General features: G+C 37.3%; 1 protein-coding gene across 3 annotated transcripts in view; it reads left to right on the forward strand.

Moving 5' to 3' along the window:
* The first annotated feature begins 238 nt into the window (after positions 1 to 238).
* LOC311065669 (fibroblast growth factor receptor 1-A) overlaps positions 239 to 16,156 on the forward strand; it is a 42,442-nt gene continuing 26,524 nt past the window's right edge. For 2 of the 3 annotated variants that reach the window (XM_084086331.1, XM_084086332.1), the window contains exons 1-2: positions 239 to 906; positions 7,846 to 8,016. In XM_084086331.1, coding sequence (XP_083942457.1) covers positions 7,914 to 8,016 — 103 coding nt within the window. In that variant the 5' untranslated portion in view covers positions 239 to 906; positions 7,846 to 7,913. The remainder of the gene's footprint in view (positions 907 to 7,845; positions 8,017 to 16,156) is intronic. The other variant, XM_084086333.1, reaches the window with a different exon arrangement.

The raw sequence follows: 16,156 nt of genomic DNA on the forward strand, positions 1-16,156 counted from the left end.
AGCTTATAGACAACAGTATGGCTAACATATTCATACTAAAAGCCAAACAACTTTTGATGTGGGTGATGATTTCATGGGGACTTCAACCAGTCTGTGTCTCTATTCTTATAATGTAATGTAATGTAATTTCAAAAGAAATGTAGAATTGTAGGCTATTGTTTTTCTTTTAGTCTCAGTGTGACAGAAACTACAATCCCAAGATGCACTGGGCGAGCTGTTTGGTAGTCCTGAGGTGTTGGAGTGATGGAGGGGGAGTCAGGTCTTTCTGATCACACACACACTCCTCCATCCATGAGTGCGGAATCTCGCAGCTGTATCCTCTGTAGTGCTGGGGGAGGACGACGATACGGACTATCTACAAACCAGTACAAACACTCAAAAGTGAAGTTAGTTTTCCGAAGCTAGACCGATTTATACAGAGGACTGCGACTCAAGTAAAAGCGCATTTGATCGTTTTGGTTAGTTTTGACTTTCGACCGAAGTAGCGACTGGGGTAAAAGTTTTTCCCCTCTACCTCCTTGTCGCACGAGCGCAAACAAAACAAAATCCTCACGGGTGGGATTTTCAGAAGAAAAACGGACGAACACGGTCGAAAATCGGTTTGCTGGTGTTATGAGCGAGTCTTAAACGTTATGATACTTAACGAAATCATCTTCACGCGATCTTTAGTACGAGCACGCGTCTCCGCCGAATATTTTCACTGATTTCAAACGATTATCACTCAGGCGACTCGAACGCGTAACATCCGTGTGGTTTAATGAAAACTAAAAAAGGCTAAACTTACAACAGAGGAAGAAATGTGGAGTTTCGTCCATTGACTGTTTTTGGGAGCTTGTATTCTATGAACTTTTAAATCTGATCTGGGATTGACTCTTTTCAGAAAGGATTTGCTTCAGAAAGAAAAAGGTGAGTAACGCCTGTAAATGGACTCTTGCTAGAGTCTGTAATCAAATACACATGCTTTGCTATTTTATTGATTTGAATAATACCAGTAGAGTTTTTATAAAAACGCCAGGACAGTATAAAAACACTGTTGGGAAGAGTTTGATGACAGTTGTTTCCAGAAACGCTGTGTTTTTCGTTTTCTTTTCTCTTTTTGTCTACTCATCTTGCAACGTTACTTGAATCATTTTAATTTTATTCGTCTGTCAGAAACCAAAAGAGGCCCTTCTTTAAATCACTTTAAAATGTATTTAAACGGAAAGTCATTTTGACTGGGCAGTTTGTTTAAATGTTAATGTATTTTATTGAGCCTGACCAGCTATTATTATTATTATTATTATTATTATTATTTATTTTATTTATTTTTCTTACGGTTTTCGTATGAGTAGCCTACGCTGTGGGATCTCATTAGCTTTCATTATCAAATGGCCCCAAATCTGATGTTTTTATGAGAGCGAGTTGATGCGCGTGCCTGTAGCCTACTGTCACGCGCGCTCTCGCACATCATCTCATATTTGAAGCCATCCAGGAGGACAGTACAGCGAAATAATGTTTTCAAAATCGAAAAATCGATTGGAATATGTAAGCATATTTAGCTTAAGATATTGGATTTCTGTTTCACTTAGTGGCTTCTGTGGAAAAGGTGTAATTGTGTTCAGCATTTGTTACAACTCTTAAGCTATTAGGTTACTTAAGAATGATTTTCTCCCTAGTTATTTGGGACCCTGACAGTTACTTTTAATTTTGTCCCTGCACTGTTTTAATTAGAATTATTAGTATTATTTTGTGAATCAGTGTTTTCATGCATTATTGGCCCTTCATCCATGAGAATTTGCAGATTCCCTTTCCCAAAATAATTGCATGTTATCTTGATGTGAAGGCAGGTTTATTCTTGCAGTTGTTTATCTTTCCACAGTAAAGAAAAGAAAAAAAAAAAGACACAAACAACGTAACTATACTGAGGTATGAGTTTGGATGGCACTGTGGCTGAAGGATAATTCAGTAAAAAAAACACACATTGTTAAAAGACGCAAGAAATCCTGAAATCATTTCAGCATTTCAAAGACAGAAAAAACGTCTCTCTAGCTGAAAGTCACATTTATGTCTTTATTTGGGCAGAGACATGTATGTTTTCACAGAAATTAGCCTAATTCATCAAGCTTGAGTCTTGTTGTAATATAGGGCTTTTGGGCAGCTAAAGAAATGTATGTTTTTACAGAAATGAATTCAACAATCTTGAGTCGTAGTTAGTTAGTTGTGCTATAAGGCCTTTTGTTCTGTCACTTTGTACATAGCAAAATAATTCTGCACCCACCTCACAGTGTCACTCCCTTTTTCTTCCTCATCACTCACTAGATAATTTCAGAGTAGTGCAAAATACATCCCCCCCTTCATTCTTGGACTGTTCAGCACAGTCTTGAACTTTCTAATCATTGAAGCTTTACATCAAAGTTGCATATACTTAACATCCTTTCTTCTAGTTGAGCTTTTAAATACTCTCCCTGCTGTTAAGTCACCATTGCAATTTCAAGTAAAGACATTCACGGACAGTTTCCACCTTTCCACCGGTGTGAGGAACATGATGGAAAAGCAGAGTGGTTTATGAATGGCGACGCGCTGGCTGGCGACTGCATGCGCAGACTTGACCCAGAGTTGCAAGTCGATGCAGAAATGTGAGCAAACTACAGTCAATTAGATATGAACATTTTCAGGCAATCTGTGCAAGAACCATATAGTAGCTTGAGTTTTTTTTAAGTTTTTTTTTATACATTACTGTAATTTCATTTAAATCCTGAAACTATTTTCCACTGAACATAAAGCTCAGTGTTCGGTCCATGTATTCATGCAGCAGTTTTAATGCTTTCATTTGAAAGTTTTTTTGTTAATGTTGCTAGTTTTCTTAAGTCCTTTTCAGCCAGTACTGAAGAACTGTAACCAACCTTGTGAAAATGTAGTTGTTTAAGTCCATAATTACATCAATTACATAAATTAGAGGGGAAATCATTATGGCTGCTCGTCCCTCAGGATCTGACCAGTGATTTTACTGTTAGCCGCTCCAGACAGGTCACTGGTTCATCTGGTTTGCAGTGAAGTAAGAGTATTTTGCAAAGCATCATTCGTATTTTCATAGAGGGATATGGCATTGACAGTTTGAGTTGCATTAATAGCTAGTTTACTGTGCATTTCTGGATAATAATGGATGTATTTGAGTGAGCGCAATGATTTGAGCCAGCCTTCATGTTCTGCATACAGTCCTAAACCCTTGTTTTGGTTTGTTGTGTTGATCTTGTAGTGACTGCTTTATAGTGAAATGAAAGGAAGCAAATGGATGGAGATGCTGTGGTTGTTCTTCCGGTGGAAGTACGCTGTTAAGAGTTTGGAGAGAAGAGGAATTCTTTCCCCTCTAATTTACTGGGCTGGCAGGGCTGGGCTGGCACAGTAAACCATCGCCCAGCACTTTTAAAAGGAAAGTTACTATTACACAACTGTCTGAGAGCTTTAGCATGAAACTTTAGAAGGAGATTAGGTCTCAAAATGGAGAGATGCGTTACAATGCCTTATTTTGTTTACATCTACACATCTGTGACAAAGCAAAATGGCTGCCTTTAGTTTTTGCATATGAAAGGTTAGGGTATAATACGATGTCCTTTTCAACACCAGATTCAGTTTCGTTAGGGGTTCATCTGGGATCTCGTTTTTTTAAGAACATTATAGAATATTTTCTAAATGTTGATAAAAAAACTATTGCGAAATGATGGCGTTTCCATGAACCAATGTTATGTGACTAAAATGCCATTTTTCTTTTCGCGATCGAAAATCATGGCAATAGATTTGGCGTGCGAGAGTAAAATTAGATCATGCAAGAGTAAAAGTTTTTGCGATACATGGGAGTTTTTGCGAAATTTACGCGTTTCCATTGGGCCTATTTTCAATTCACGCAATTTGAAGGGTAATGGAAATGCGGCTAGTAAAGAGTTTTGCAGGTAAAGTTCATCAGCCTGGCCCTAATAGCCTCCCTATGGAGTGGCAGTCTGGAGACTCTTGGTTTGGTGGGCCGGCTATGGCTCTGGCTCCCACCGGCACTGGAATGAGTGAGGTCAGGCGTCCCGTCTCCGACACAAACCAATGCTGTTCTCTGGAATGTTCCGCTCCAGTAGTAATGAGCTGGGCCTGCTATACGCTCTCGCCATGTTCCCCTCCAATGATCAGAGAGAGAAAAACATGCTGGGGTTCATTAATTAGGGTACTAACTTCTCTTTCCACTTGACTTGGCCGATTTCTTTTTATTCCATGCTCTCTCTCTCTCTCTCTCTCTCTCTCTCTCTCTCTCTCTCTCTCTCTCTCTCTCTCTCTCTCTCTCTCTCTCTCTCTCTCTCTCTCTCTCTCTCTCTCTCTCGACCGTCTGCGTGTCTTTCCCTCTCAAAGTGAACACCGTGGAAAAGACTTTAAATATAATCAGCTGAATGTTTGTTCTGCTGTTTGTTTTACTTAGAAATAGTTCACGTAAACAGAGGAACTTAAAAAAAAAAAAAAAAGTTCAAACATTTACATCAGCAGAAACTAAGCCAAGTAATTTAGTCATGAACTAAGCCTTCTGGTTTGCGATTTTCTTAAACTATACCATTTTTGTTTCCCCAAAAGCATATTCATTAAATGTGTTTAACAGTTAAAACTAGTTTAGGGTACATTAGACATTCCAGCCATGTAAACTTGACCTGTTGCTTCAGTAAAAAGACTACACTGAGAAAACAAGAGATAAAGAGAGAAAATGAGCACAGGTTTACTCAAATTTAGTACACGTTTAGTTCTGAATTTTTTACACATTTAATGGATGCAATATTGGAGAGGGTGTCATGTAGACAGAGGATAAGAAATTCAAACATGTTATCTTCGATAATATATCAGACCATGGCTGAAAAAAAGAACTAGCATGTGTGTTAAAGAGCAATCAACCAAGGATTAGCTAACATCTGAAGGTTTAAAGATACTTGTTGCAAATCGTAGCTGTTCATCGTATCCGGTTCCTCTTAGCTCACCTGTCCTGATGGGAGTTTCCCATGGACTGTGTTCAACCTTTCTCCGTTTTGAGAAAAAAAAAAAAAATTGATTTAAATAAATTAGAAATATATAAAATGTCCCTTGATATTGTAATGCAATACTGAGTTTTGTGTGCAGCCAATATTCTACTACAGGCTGAGAACTGTCTTCCTCAAATAATAATAATTTACTGCAATAAGATGATGCCTAAATCCCTTATTTACACCATGTCGCCTTGATTATAATGGAAGCTTCCTGGTTTTGTCATGTCTCGTTCGCACTGTATATTGTTACACTTCAGTATATTACTGAAACAGAGCAGATTTACATTAGTAGGTCTTTGTTTTCTTGCTTTTCCATGTAGTCTGATGTGTGTGGGCTTTTCTCTGTATGTTTTTGTCCTGGAGACGATCATTGGTATGTTGTTGTAAGTGTCTTTTGCAGTGTCTGACACAAGCTCAGAGTCCCACACCTCTGACCGTTTGCCCGTCTCTCCAATCATCTGTTCTTCTGGTTTGTTCCAGCTGCAGACATGGCTTGAAAAATGAAACCAACCCAAACTCAATGGGAAAAATTTTATGTGTATCAAATCTCATTTCTTGGTGTTTTTCCAAATTTCTTGTCCTTATTAGAGCAGCTGTGAAGGTGATAGACATCTCATTGCATTGTTCTGTAAAATATTAGACTCCAAGTGCATTATGATGCACTGACTTTGCTAGAACCGTCCTAGGCAAGAAATGATAGGTGTAAGAGAAATTATTGTAAATTTATTCCTTAATATTTATAGAAGTTACATTCGAAATGCTCTTGGCTTTAAATTGAATGGCATGTGTCCAGTTTGAATAGGCATGATGCTTCTAGGAAGGATTGCACCAGCCGTTCGTAAGTTTCTTCTTAAATTTGAACATAAAGTCCACACTAGAGGCTTAGTAACTACTAGCTAGTTTGTAACTAACTCTGTACTTTATTCAGTTGCACAATTTGTTCTTAAGGCAGAACGTATCTAGTAGGTCATAAACCCTCTGTAAAGTAATGCATAGTCACATAATATGATGTTTACCCTCAACGATCCAATAGCAGCCTTCAAATATGTGAGCAGACGCTGTTGAAATGCCATGATTTTCAGTTTATCCTTCCTTCTAACTTCTTTTGTCTCACTTAACTAACTGTAATTGTCTCACGTAACGGGTAAAAACGTCCAAATATTAGCTAAATACGATACTACTTAATCATGAATAACACAATGCATGTTTTATGTAAATAACATTCAGAAACTGTATTTGAAACGCAATAAATAAGGATCATTAAATAAATACTGATACAAAAAACATAAGCAAGACATTTATTGATGTGATCTATGCACACAGTGGTGCTCTTGTTGGACGGGTTCGTGTTGAAGAGCCGCTAACAAAGTAATCTTTTCACATAATGTTCTCTTACTTAAAATGTTAGTGAGTGTAAATGTAAGAATTATACAGACTTGAAGTCTGTCGGGTATTGATGCAGTTCAGTCTGTCTGCTATTCCAACCGTTACTCCTGATCGGAGGCTTCAGTAAATGTTTAGTTTATAAGAAGAGTTACGCTTCAACTAAGCTTAATGGTGCAACGCAAAAATATTTAGTAGTGCATAAGTTGTAACTTAGAGCCCATTTTCTTCAAAGCTATGCTAAGTTGTAACTTACACACAGCTGGTGCCACCGGGTCCTGATCTCTCTCGAGAATTAAAAACGATTCATGAGATCACAGACTCGCCAGGATATTTCTTGAGTTTTTTTTCTTGTGTTAATGTTGAATAGTCACACATATGGTAAGTTGAGTTTTCATTTAGTTTATTTAGAAAGTCTAGGGTTCATATAACCTTTAGCTTTAACCATATTAAGATGTACATTTGTGAATTAGAAGCAAAATCCCAAATGCAAGCAAAGACACTCACATTGCCACAGCTAAACATTCTGAAGGAAAAACATCTGCCATCTGAAATGCTGCTTTTTTTTTTTTTCTCAGACCAATCCGCTCGTGGGGTGTGTGTTGAAATGTGTAAATGATGTTTGAACGAGGAGTTCCGATAGCTATTAGGACAAATGGCGTGAAGGGGTCATGCTGGGGTCTAAACCAGCTCAGGGTTGACAGATATCCGTGAAGGGTTGGAAGAGTGTGTTTGTGTTTCTGTGCGTTTTTACTTGCGTGTGTTTGTAAGATCTCCTGCAGATCTGCGCTACGAAACGGTTCTTTCTACTAAAAAATATGTAAGGTTTATGCAATCAAATTTCTACATTTGCATTGTCTTCAATACATAATTTAACTAAAATCAAAGAGAGCCACGTTAGCTTACTGTTCAAGGCGATTTTGTTGACGCAAACTCATTAAAGACAATGATGTAGTGGAAAAGTCTGAGGTTAAAATCCTTGAGTTCTTAAAGGACGCGCTGTTCCAGTATTGACCTTATTCAGCAAAGTTATGTTTTCGTCTGCTTCATGGTTACAGCTCAGATGGATGGAGAGTTTTATCAGGCTGTTTATAAGAAACTTTGATCTGTGCTGCTCAAAGCATGTAGGGGTTTCTGTGACTCTTATTATAGAGTTTTACTGGGAGTTTTACTCTCTGTCAGGGATTCTTTTCTATTAAGCCATAAGATTAATTTCGTCAGTAGCGTCCCTGATGTTAATTTGTACAACTCCTCAGTTCAAGTTACTCTAAAGAGAAGGTTATTGTATGTTTTTTTGCTTCTGAAATTAATGGTCTGGTGTGTGGAGAACAATATCACCAGCTAACATAAATGCCACATGTTGTCTTTAATCATTGGTTGTGAATAGAGAAATATTCTTAATTGTTTCGCTTTCTGGTTTTCTTCACCTCACACGCAGTGCGGATGTCCTAGCTGTTTTAATGGAGAGCTGGGCTGGATGCAGAGTTCAGATGTAGAGAACCCTTGATGATGATGATGATGACGATGATGAAGACCATGCTGCTGCTGATCTCAATACTCCTAACTCAGGCTCTTCAGTCCCATTGCAGACCAGCCACCCAAGAAGAGAGTAAGTGTTTTTTTGTTGTAGTCCTCTTGTTGTATCTCAGTTGAAGATGTGTTAACAATAAACCATGTCTCAGACACTTTGCAATTAAGCTCTCTGAAATAGTTTTTAAATTGGCCATATCCTACGTGTTTATGGCAGCTTTTTTTTTTTTTTTTTTTTTTTACTTTAATGTTGCTTAAGCTTTCTTTCAACAAAAACAGGTGTGATTGTTTTCCACCCTCTGTCTGGGCCTGAATTAAACAGGCTGTTTTTGTTTTCTTTTGCAGATGTGTTCATATAAAAGAACATCATTACGATATCTCAGTGGCCTATTTTTAAGCGTATATTCAGGAAACTATGCCTACATAGTACATCAAACATCTATCTTCGTCATGTTGTTGTTATTATACTTATTCTGAAGAGCAAGTCAAATACTGTTTTCCACAATTTGTCCCTATTAAAATGAGCTAGACTTTGATATCTGTCAATATTGTACAACATGATTGTATAGCTATGCCGTATCACTATATGCACTTTCTCAAACCATATTCAAGGTGTATGTCAGTCGTATGCCGTGGGGGAAAGCTGTGGAAGTTTACAATTGGATGCCATTTGTTCTCCATTTCCACCTCATATCCAAAATAGCCATTTAAAACCCTAAGGACTTTCAAGCGCTCAAGTCATAGACGGAGAGTGAAAAAGGCAAACGGGTTGAAAAAAAACAAAAAAAACAGCAGCTGAAATAAAACCCTGAAAAATGTGTCCTTTGGCATCATTCCAGCGGAGCGAGTGCCTGTGGCTCTCACAGGCCCGAACGTGCTTCCCTACCGTCATCCCCGTATTTTGGGTTTCGGAAATACAGTGTTCCCGGGAGACTTCTGAATGCCTTGCATTACATTATAAAATGAGCGGTCACTTCTGCTCTGGCCGCCTGTGAAGGCTTTAAATAAACGTGGACCCCAGAGCTGGAGGTGTGAAATAGCTGCCATCTGTATCCTCCGGCTATGCAGAGATACCTCTTCCCCCTCTCTCTCTCTCTCCCTCTCCGTTGTCTCATCATCCTCCTTTTGTAATGAAAAGGTGTTTGTTGTAAAGGGGAAGAGTTGACTACCTGAGACGCTATAAATTACTGCTTTTAAAAGAAGACACAGAAAGTACTCCGCCCTGTGGAGCGGTTCCACAGTGGAGATCATGTTTCTGGGAAAATGAAGCACGTTTGAGTGCAGAGCTGTGAAGCGTAGCCCTGTGGGTACTGTAGTGCTCTTCAAGAAAACTTGCATTGCACGAAAAAGTCCGCCTGTGGTGAAAATCCAGCTTTTAATGTTGTTTATATGTCTATGTGGTGTTTTTAATAAGCTTTAAGACAAACCATGTGTAAATTCATAAGTCGACACCATTGCTGAGTATTTTCTCCTTTAAACTGCAGTGAACCAAAGACAGTCTCGAAAACACGGTTCAACGTGTGATCGTCAACTAGTGGATCTCTGAGCTGCTGTCAGTGTTGCCAGATTGGAAATGTCCAATTATCATACCAGAATCTCAAAATTATCGTATTTGGAAGAAAATGATCATACAGAATACAGCTATTTATCAAGACCAAACTTGCACGACTTGCAAATTACTTTATTGCTGACCTATCAACCTCAACCTGCAGCGGCAGGAACGTTAACTTGTGCTCGTGAGAGAGTCATTCTCCACGATGATTGGCCGAGAAGACGTAACGTGAGATGAGATGGAAGACATGCGTAACACCACGTTCACGTTCTCCGCACAATCATGACTGTAGACGTAGGATACACAGCTAGATCAATGAGTATAGAAGCCCTATGATTACAACGACCATCATTTGTCACAAAAATTCTGAAATGATCGTACATTATGGGATTTTTTTTCATTGTATAAATACAATAATTATCGTACGACTGGCTGGTGTGAGTGGAGGTAGGGATAATTTGCACATTCATAGAACCGCGTATACTAAATGAAGCAAGGGTGTAGTTACATTCAAGCTATTTTAAGGCATGAAGAATTTTTTTCAAGGAAATTGTTTTTAAATATGTAATTTTGGTGATCAAAGATGAGTTTTAAGGGATAAAATGATTGACTACAGGGAGACTTTAAACAATATTTCAAGTTGGTGCTGATCTAACACCCTAGATGCACAAATTGGCGGTTCGCTGGGAATATACTTTTTTTTTTTTTATCCCCATGCATCTGACTATTTTGATAATATATTTTAGTTTCTTGCCATTCGTTTGAACACTTCCCTTAGAGACTTTATTTTGACTATAATGAAGGGAGGAAGACCCTTGATGAATTACCTTTTACCCACTTAATGCTTGACAGCCAAATGGCCGAGCGTGTTGATTCCCTGTAAGCATTTCCTCTACTCCTCCTCTCCCTTCTTCCTCCTGTCAGGACGGAGAGCACTTTTCCTTCTCTCCCCTCAGGCCTCCTGTGGCGTAAATGATAGTTTCAGCTGTTGATGAGTGACTGACACTCCAGCATTTGGTTACATTTGTTTTTTTTTTCCCTAGGTGGGAATACAACCTGCACAAATAACAGACTTCCTTAAGTAGCATTTTAACTTTAAACCCTTTTAAATGTTTTGGGATCGGAAGACACTTTCAAAAGCCCAAGGCATGTTTAATTGAAAGCGGGAAAAATTGGAGCAAAACATTTTTTATTTTGCCCTTGTATAATTTGATACTTTGTCTTTATATAATTAATCTTTAACTATCTATTGTTAATGATTATAAACTGTTAGTGTAAGTATAATATAATACTTTATATAATAATTTATAATTCTTTTAATGAGCTTTTATTTTTTGATTTTGAGTTATATTTTAGTCTTTGTAATTTTATGTGGTTTCGTCATTATTATTATCATCATTATTTCATATTTCTGTTTAGTTAGTGTATTTGTATTTGTAATTATTTTCGAATTTAAAATTCAGCTTATTTCATTTCAGTTAGTCGAATTAAGTTTACCTTTAATATTTCAGATTTATTTTACTGCAGCTTCATTTTGATTAACAAAAACTATTTTTAATAGTTTAAGTTTAGTTAAACAAGACTTAAGCTCAATGTTTTTGCTGTTTTGGTTGGCGACTACTAGTCTCCGGCTATGACACTTCTGTACATTTGTAAAACATGCTCTATAGTCGCAGATACTACAAAAAATGTAAAGAATTTTATTTCCTACTTCAAACCTTTATCAATGAACCAGTTTTGAATCAGTATATTGAAAAACACAATTTACTGATTTGCTTGTCACTCAATAGTATTCCCAATATTCCCATTAAATGACTTGAAGGATATAGAAACATACTGTTAATATGTGCGTTTCCATCTAATTCCTGTTGTTCATGATTAATGTCCATTGATGCTCTTTAATGTATGGCACTTTTCTTATTCTTGCCACATCATTCTCTCATTCTCAGTCTTACTCTCTGTAAAACACGCTGACCATCTAAAAGGAGATGAATAAATACTTTGGGGGAAACAATGGCTGTGATTCAGCAGGGCACGCTGATCTCATTCCTGCCCCTGCGTGTACATGAGCACATTTACGTGTAGGCAAGCAGTGATTATGTTTGTACAACCGTGGCCATTGTGAACAAATGCCATTAGCATCCAAGTCCTGATGTGGGCTTTAATTGACGCAGGCTAGCATAAGGCAGGTTAATGGTAGGGGAGGTGTGTGTGTGTGTATTCTTCTGTCACACTGTGCCCACACCTTCGTTAATCACAAGTAATGGACTGATAGTCAGAGGAATAATCAAATTTGGTCACTTACTAGTCACATTCCACTTTCTTTGTGTGGTATTCTTTGTGACTGTGCACATTTCAATCTGTTATTGAGACTAAACCTCCTATATACGGTGTGTGTATATACAGGGCCTAAAACTAATTTTTTTGCCACACCTTTGAATGGCCGGTGACTTAAGACAATTGACCAGCCGTGACACAAAAACAGGCAGTTATGACACCAACATTTTAGATGCCAGTGAAAATTCACATTGCTCTATCCCAATTTGATACCACAGCACAAACTACTGGCTTAACTAATGTATACATTTAATAGCCTACATTTTGACTAAACAGTCAGTTTACTTAACATAAATACAATACATACAAATGAAATAAACAGTGCTCTTCGGCTACTGAAATTTAATAAAGTACGCTAATCAAATAAATAACACTGCATAGTCTTCATATCCTTTTTAAAGTTCAAGAGCAGTGAGTGTTTTTTTTCTTTGCCCTCTGTTGTTTGGTTAACATTAAAAACGCAGACACTGGCAGGATTATTAGGATTTTATATATATATATATATATATATATACATATATATACACATATATATATATATATATATATATATATATATATATATACATATATATATATATATATATATATATATATATATATATATATATATATATATACATATATATATACATATATATATATATATATATATATATATACATATATATATATATATATATATATACATATATACATATACATACATACATACATACATACATACATACATACATATACACACAGTAGTCAACATTTGAAGTGGATCAAAACCTATCATCAAAGTTATACTTGAATTTTAATATGAAATGTAAATGACTACTGTATATATAATCACCCGCAGATCAGATCTGAGATAAAGGGTTGGTCTTTTTCTGGCCTTTTTTTGCAGTTGTTCTGGCTCTATCTTCCTACTTCCATCTTTTCCTCTTCTCTACTTGACCATCGTTCTGTCATGAAAGGAAATCCATGTGGTCATTCTCTTCATGTATTGCTTCCTCTCTTGTATCCTGAAAGGCCTCTCTGCAACATCAGTCTCACTCGCTCACCTCTCATTTTATCCTTCGCCCAAAAAAGAAAAATCCCTTTCATGATTTAACATAATTAACATGATTTTCAGGCATGTCAATCATTTTTTTCCTAATGGCTTGCAGCAGGAAAGAAAAAAATGCAATGGCTATTCCAGCTGGGTTGCCGTTCCAAAAATGTGGACTTAAATCCAAGCTAATCTGGTCAGAGAATCTGGAAGATTAACAGTCTTGAGATTTCATGGGGAGAGACTCAGCTTGGCAGGGTGCATATATTAAAGTTAGTGGAGTTAGAAGTAGGGCTGTTTAATTAATCATAATACAAACAGGACTGTTATAAGGTGACTGCTAAATGTGCAGTCTGCACGTTGTGTGCACACTTACACACAGAGCTATTCTTCATTCCAGTGTGTGTTTCACTTTAAAACACAAGCTCTGTCATATTCTGTGATTATGAAGAGCGCAAGTGAAATACAGACTGAACGGGACACCACTGTGGCCAGATGATACGCATACTATGTTTCTTGGCTGGAGAAAGCAAGTGTTTTTTCTTTTTTCTGTAATGTTTTTTTTTTCCAAGTGCTTTGGTGTGCAGAAACGCATTTGGTTATTTAGTGTCCTTTTGGAGTCTCCAAGTTTCCTCTTTTGGAAAGACCTCTAAATTTACCTGGGGAAAAAGGCTTGCAGAAAGTCGTTTTTTGAGAATCGTCAATCTGGTGGTTTACTTTGCTGGATATAGCAAATGATAGAAAAAAAAAAAAAGAATGCGTTAAACAAGATAAACTGTATATGCTTATTTTCACAATACGTGTGCGATTAATCACGTTTTAAAAAAAATGTTATCCAAGTCGGGAATTTGTCTTGGAAAATCTCCAAATCGAATATTCATTTTTAAAAAAAGATTTCAATAGATTGAACTATTTGGCTTTCATTTTTTGTTTCCTATTTTTTTAAACAACCTTTACACCAAATTTGTTTCCTCAATTATTTTTTTCTTCAATTTAATGCTCTTATTTCCAGTGTAGTGGTTGTGCCAGACAACATCTGGACTCTATAGCTTGCACACCGGTGCATGTCCTCAGCTTGTATTGCATGGAGTTTTGTGCTTTGAAGTGACTGATGGCTTGGTAACATGCCACTATTTAATATCCTGGAAAGGAAGCATGTCGATTAATGACTATAAATCATAAAGCAGCTGTATAGTTTTCTCCCTGTGTGATTATTGCGGAATACTCACTTGATACCTCACAGTAAACAGCTTCTCTGGTGACTGGTGCAAAATGTTTTCGGCATCTGTTCTGCTCAATTCAAAATGCCAAGAGGAAATTGGAACCTCATTGTCATGAACTTATGGTCAGTTGTGTATCTGTAATATGAATTCATCAATTATAATGTGAAATATTTCTGGCTCACTGACACTGAGGTCAAGTGAGGCTGTGCTTATTTAGGGTTGAAGTTAGTTTCTTTGAATGCTGTCATATTGGTTGAAAATATAAAGGTTGAAACTGGTCTCTATTTTTCGTAAATGTCAGATTGGGAATCAGTTAAAAAATAAAAATGGTTGCACATTATTTTTCAGTATGTGCACTTGCGTGTACCAAAGAAAGTACTGGTAATATAATGGGTTAGGTTTAGGGTTAGTACCTAGTTATTACCCAGTTATTGCAATTATTATAATAAGTACATAGTATGTCCATGTGCAACAGGACTGTAAAATATAGTGCTACCAATAAAATCAATAAAAATGCATTAATTATAGTATTGGTTAAAACAATGGTTGGACTATGTGCAACAAATGTGGCTATTTACCCCATATTATGCCTGCTATTGGGGCATGTTGTCACAAAAGGCCAATTAAAGTATTTTTTTCCCTAAGCAATGTGGGTGTAAATGTATAATAGCTTTTTGCTATTCCAGGTATATAATTGACTTTTAAAAGCAATCCAACCTTGAAAAATGTTTACTTATTTAAACTGTGGTTACTCGCCCTCTTTTTAAGCTTCTATTTGTGTCTAAATTAGACTAGACTAGCTCATCTTCTTGTCTCTTCCTTCATTCTTTTCTGCAGTGCTTTGGTGGGGAAAGTTGATCCCTCCCTGGCCCCCTGTTCCTGTCAGGATTAAGAGCCTGTTAGACACATGCGAAGCAGGAAATACCTTAACTAGACCCTACTGAGGTCACCATGGATACCATCCCAAAAATCTGCTGCTACAGGCCTCTCGCTCGCTCTCCTTTATTAGCAGAGTTAATGGTGGTGATGGGCGGAGTTACCACAGCAGAACTAGTCAAGAGGAAACCTGGGTTACGTTTACTATTAAAAACGTGTCAGGGGAAAAAAGCATACCAGTTTCTCCAAAGTGGTTTCTTTTCATGAAATGTGCGCTGAATGCTTTTTCACAACCGCACATCTTTGGCAGAAGAAATTCTTTTGTAATTTTCTTACTTATACTTTGCAATTACTTTTGACCAAAAGTGTCTCAATGGGATGTAGGCCACGCATTGTTTCTTTGGATTTACTCACATTTCAAAACAATAGTGTAAATGTCGTCTTCTGCAAGGTGGCAGGATTTCATGGAAATTTGACCTTTTTTTTGAACAATCATCAAGTCCTGGTGCATCTTTTACAGGAATCCAGTTGGTGTAATTCAAATCCCTCAGCGCAAGTCAAATGCATTATTGAACAGAAATTAATCCAATTAGCATTAGAATACAAAGCAGTCACCAAAGCAGTGAAAATCTCACCTCATCTTACCGTTAGTATAGAGTCACAATTAGCATATGGTGTCAGAATGTGCTCTTTGACAACATCAGTCTATTCTTTTAAAGAGGAACCCCAACAGGGATAATCCCCTGGTGCTCTGCTCCGCAAGAAGCACTTCCCCTTTAACAGTGCACAGCCAATTGCTTGAAAGGTGCAGATGAATGAATGACATGTTGATGGACAATGAATCTGCGTAATTATATTTAGCCCACCCCCACCCCCCTCCACTGGTCGCCTGGAGCAACGGGTCGGCTCAGGTGGCGGTATCCGAGGCAATGCCCCCGACCTTGCATCCCATAATCAAATTTGAGCTCTATCTCAGAATTGGCCTGACAATTGGCCCTTGACTAATTCCAACTCAGATTTGATTTAGCAGTGACTGAGCTGGTATCTTTGATAGACGTTAGAAGGTGTTTCTGCTCATCTATAGGATGCCAGTTGCAACAATGTTCGAGGGTTTGACTCACACAAATCTTTTTAAGAAAGAAGTTTCTTTTAGATAAATTCTGAGACATTCGTTAAAATTCTTAAAGTCCCCTTG

The sequence above is a fragment of the Abramis brama genome (genome assembly GCF_963993115.1).
Source record: "Abramis brama genome assembly, chromosome: 16".
In the NCBI taxonomy this organism is placed as follows: Eukaryota; Metazoa; Chordata; class Actinopteri; order Cypriniformes; family Leuciscidae; genus Abramis; species Abramis brama.